General features: G+C 37.3%; 1 protein-coding gene across 1 annotated transcript in view; it reads right to left on the bottom strand.

Annotated features, from left to right (window-relative positions):
- LOC101848669 (prostaglandin reductase 1) overlaps positions 1-2,319 on the bottom strand; it is an 8,511-nt gene extending 6,192 nt beyond the window's left edge. The window contains exons 1-2 of the mRNA XM_005102316.2: positions 2,145-2,319; positions 537-582 (exon numbers count right to left, since the gene is read on the bottom strand). Of these exons, the coding sequence (XP_005102373.1) occupies positions 537-582; positions 2,145-2,253 (155 nt within the window). The 5' untranslated portion in view covers positions 2,254-2,319. The remainder of the gene's footprint in view (positions 1-536; positions 583-2,144) is intronic.

Below are 2,319 nucleotides of genomic sequence, written 5' to 3'. Positions count from 1 at the left end.
ATTATTATCATTATAATATCCGATCAATAGCAGATCACAAATGCAATGTTGCAGTACAATTCGGGCTGTCGAACTCAAATTGGAAACAGGATTCTGCACCATAGTCAAATAACGAAAACAGAACAGAAAAATCGGTATGAATTCCAAATTTCTACACATAATGTACTTCTATTTTAAAAGCTATACACATAATGTACTTCTGTTTAAAAAGTTCTACATAATATATATTATATTATTACTTCTGCTTTTAAAAGTTATATACATGTACTTTATTTTAAAAGCTATACACATGTACTTCTGTTTTAAAAGTAATTCAAACATTTAGAATTTACGTCTTTAAGGATTATTGAAAGGCCTGAATGCTAGTCCTCGATGAGTTAAGAGCACATTTCTGTACGTACAAGGACAACTTTGCTTGGACAAAAATACAGTTGCCACAATATGGAGTCATTTGCGTAGGAATTTGTATGTGACAACAAACCCCAAAAATATGGTTTTGTTTGTTTGTTTGTTTGTTTGTTTGTTTATTTGTTTACCTCATGTAAGGATCCACGGTGAAGTACACTGCCTCAATCAAAATCTCTGTTTGCGAAAGAAAAAGACAACAACAACAAAAGAATTAATGTTAAGGGTGGAGATACACCTGATAAGACTGGCGGCACGCAAAAATCAGCAAAAATTCAATTTTCAATATTTTCAATTACTTTTTCTAAAATTACAGCTGAGATACCAAGCTTTAAAATGAGAATAAATGATTTTGTATATAAATTTACTGAAGGTGGTAAAAAGGCCAAACAATGAACAAGTTGAAATTCCACAATGAAAAAGATATCAAAATTGCACGCATGATTCTGAACACAAATATAGAAATTTCAAAACGACAGCAAAACACTTGGTAAATGAGGTACCAATGCATATTTTGTCAGATTTAGATTGGGCAGCGTCTAAAACTGCATACTGACTTTAGGAGAAAATCGACAACCAAAAATGTGCACTGACATCTTATTTATAATATTTATAATAAATACGAATGAGCCCCGCTTCCATAGTATAGGCTCCATCTTCTTTTGCCTCGTCTGCTGCTTTCTTGTCTCTCCTCTTCTGCCTCCTATACTCCAAGGATGTTTCTGTTGTGCGGATTTCTGCCCTTTTTATCCTCTGTGAATCACCACTTGCTAGAGCAATCTGTTTATTTATGGAGTGATTGGTAAGCCCACTAGACCCACTTGACCACCTTTTAGCTGCCACAGAAGGGTCAGAAAAGAATGGCTTTGAAACTGCACTTTCTGTTCTCACAAATGAAATGAAAGACGCTCCCCAACCCACTTCGCCTTTTTTCAACTGGTAGTGCCGTACTATGACAATGTCGGCAGACAAGACCCGATTCTATTTGATTTCGGAGAATGTCAAAGTCTGTTATTTTACAGCCAGAGTCATTTTCTAGATTTAGATAAATCTTCTCCCCCCAACAGAATCAGAATTATCGCTACTAGTTCTACTAGAAATCAGAACTATCACTACTCAGATCTAGAGCAGACTTTATCACCACCATAGAGGCCTTCTAACTAGGCTTGGTCTTTGACCGGCTGTAGGTTGGAGTGGTTGGAGCAAGAGTTCTAGTTCTATTTTGATAATCTGGAGTCTGTACGTTGTAGTTAGATCTTATCTACGGAATATGTTGTCTATTCAGTCTCCGTGGCCCAATGTGGTTTGAGGTGGAGAAGAAGCAAAAGTCAGAAACAGTGTATGGTTGGATAACATCTTTAAGTTGCCGAAAAATAAGATTGGACAATATGGGCTTTCTGGAAAGATAAAGCATTGTGTGTGGGGGGTGGGGGACTATATTCAGAAATATTCTCGGCTCCCCGGGAAGCATGCAATGCAAACAGCTGATTAAGCGATCTAACACTAAGAAATTATAATTGTACAAGAAGGTTTTTCGCTGTCTATTAATGGGTATCCATTCCTACCTAGATGAAGTGAAAAAAAAATTAAAATTCGTGTGAAATGCCTTTCCCAAGATTATACCGTCAAATATCTGACGGGGTTTGAACCTACAATCTTTCGGTTGCGAGCTCAACAGCCTAAATCCGACGACGCCACAAACATACAAGCAAACAAACAAACAAAAGAACAATCCTCACCGTTTTCCTTGAGAGTGTCCGCCAGTTTCTCCTCGACCAGCTTGAAGTCGGACTGTTTTGGGTTGCCCTCGTATTGTTTAGCTTTTTGCCACACTTTAGCCACAACCATTTTGATGTTTTATGTTATGCTGGAAGGAGAAAAAATCACAACGTTTCTGTTAGCCACCCACAAGGT

This window comes from Aplysia californica, unplaced genomic scaffold (genome assembly GCF_000002075.1).
Source record: "Aplysia californica isolate F4 #8 unplaced genomic scaffold, AplCal3.0 scaffold00320, whole genome shotgun sequence".
NCBI lineage: Eukaryota > Metazoa > Mollusca > Gastropoda > Aplysiida > Aplysiidae > Aplysia > Aplysia californica.
This window is presented reverse-complemented; position numbering and strand designations above follow the sequence as displayed.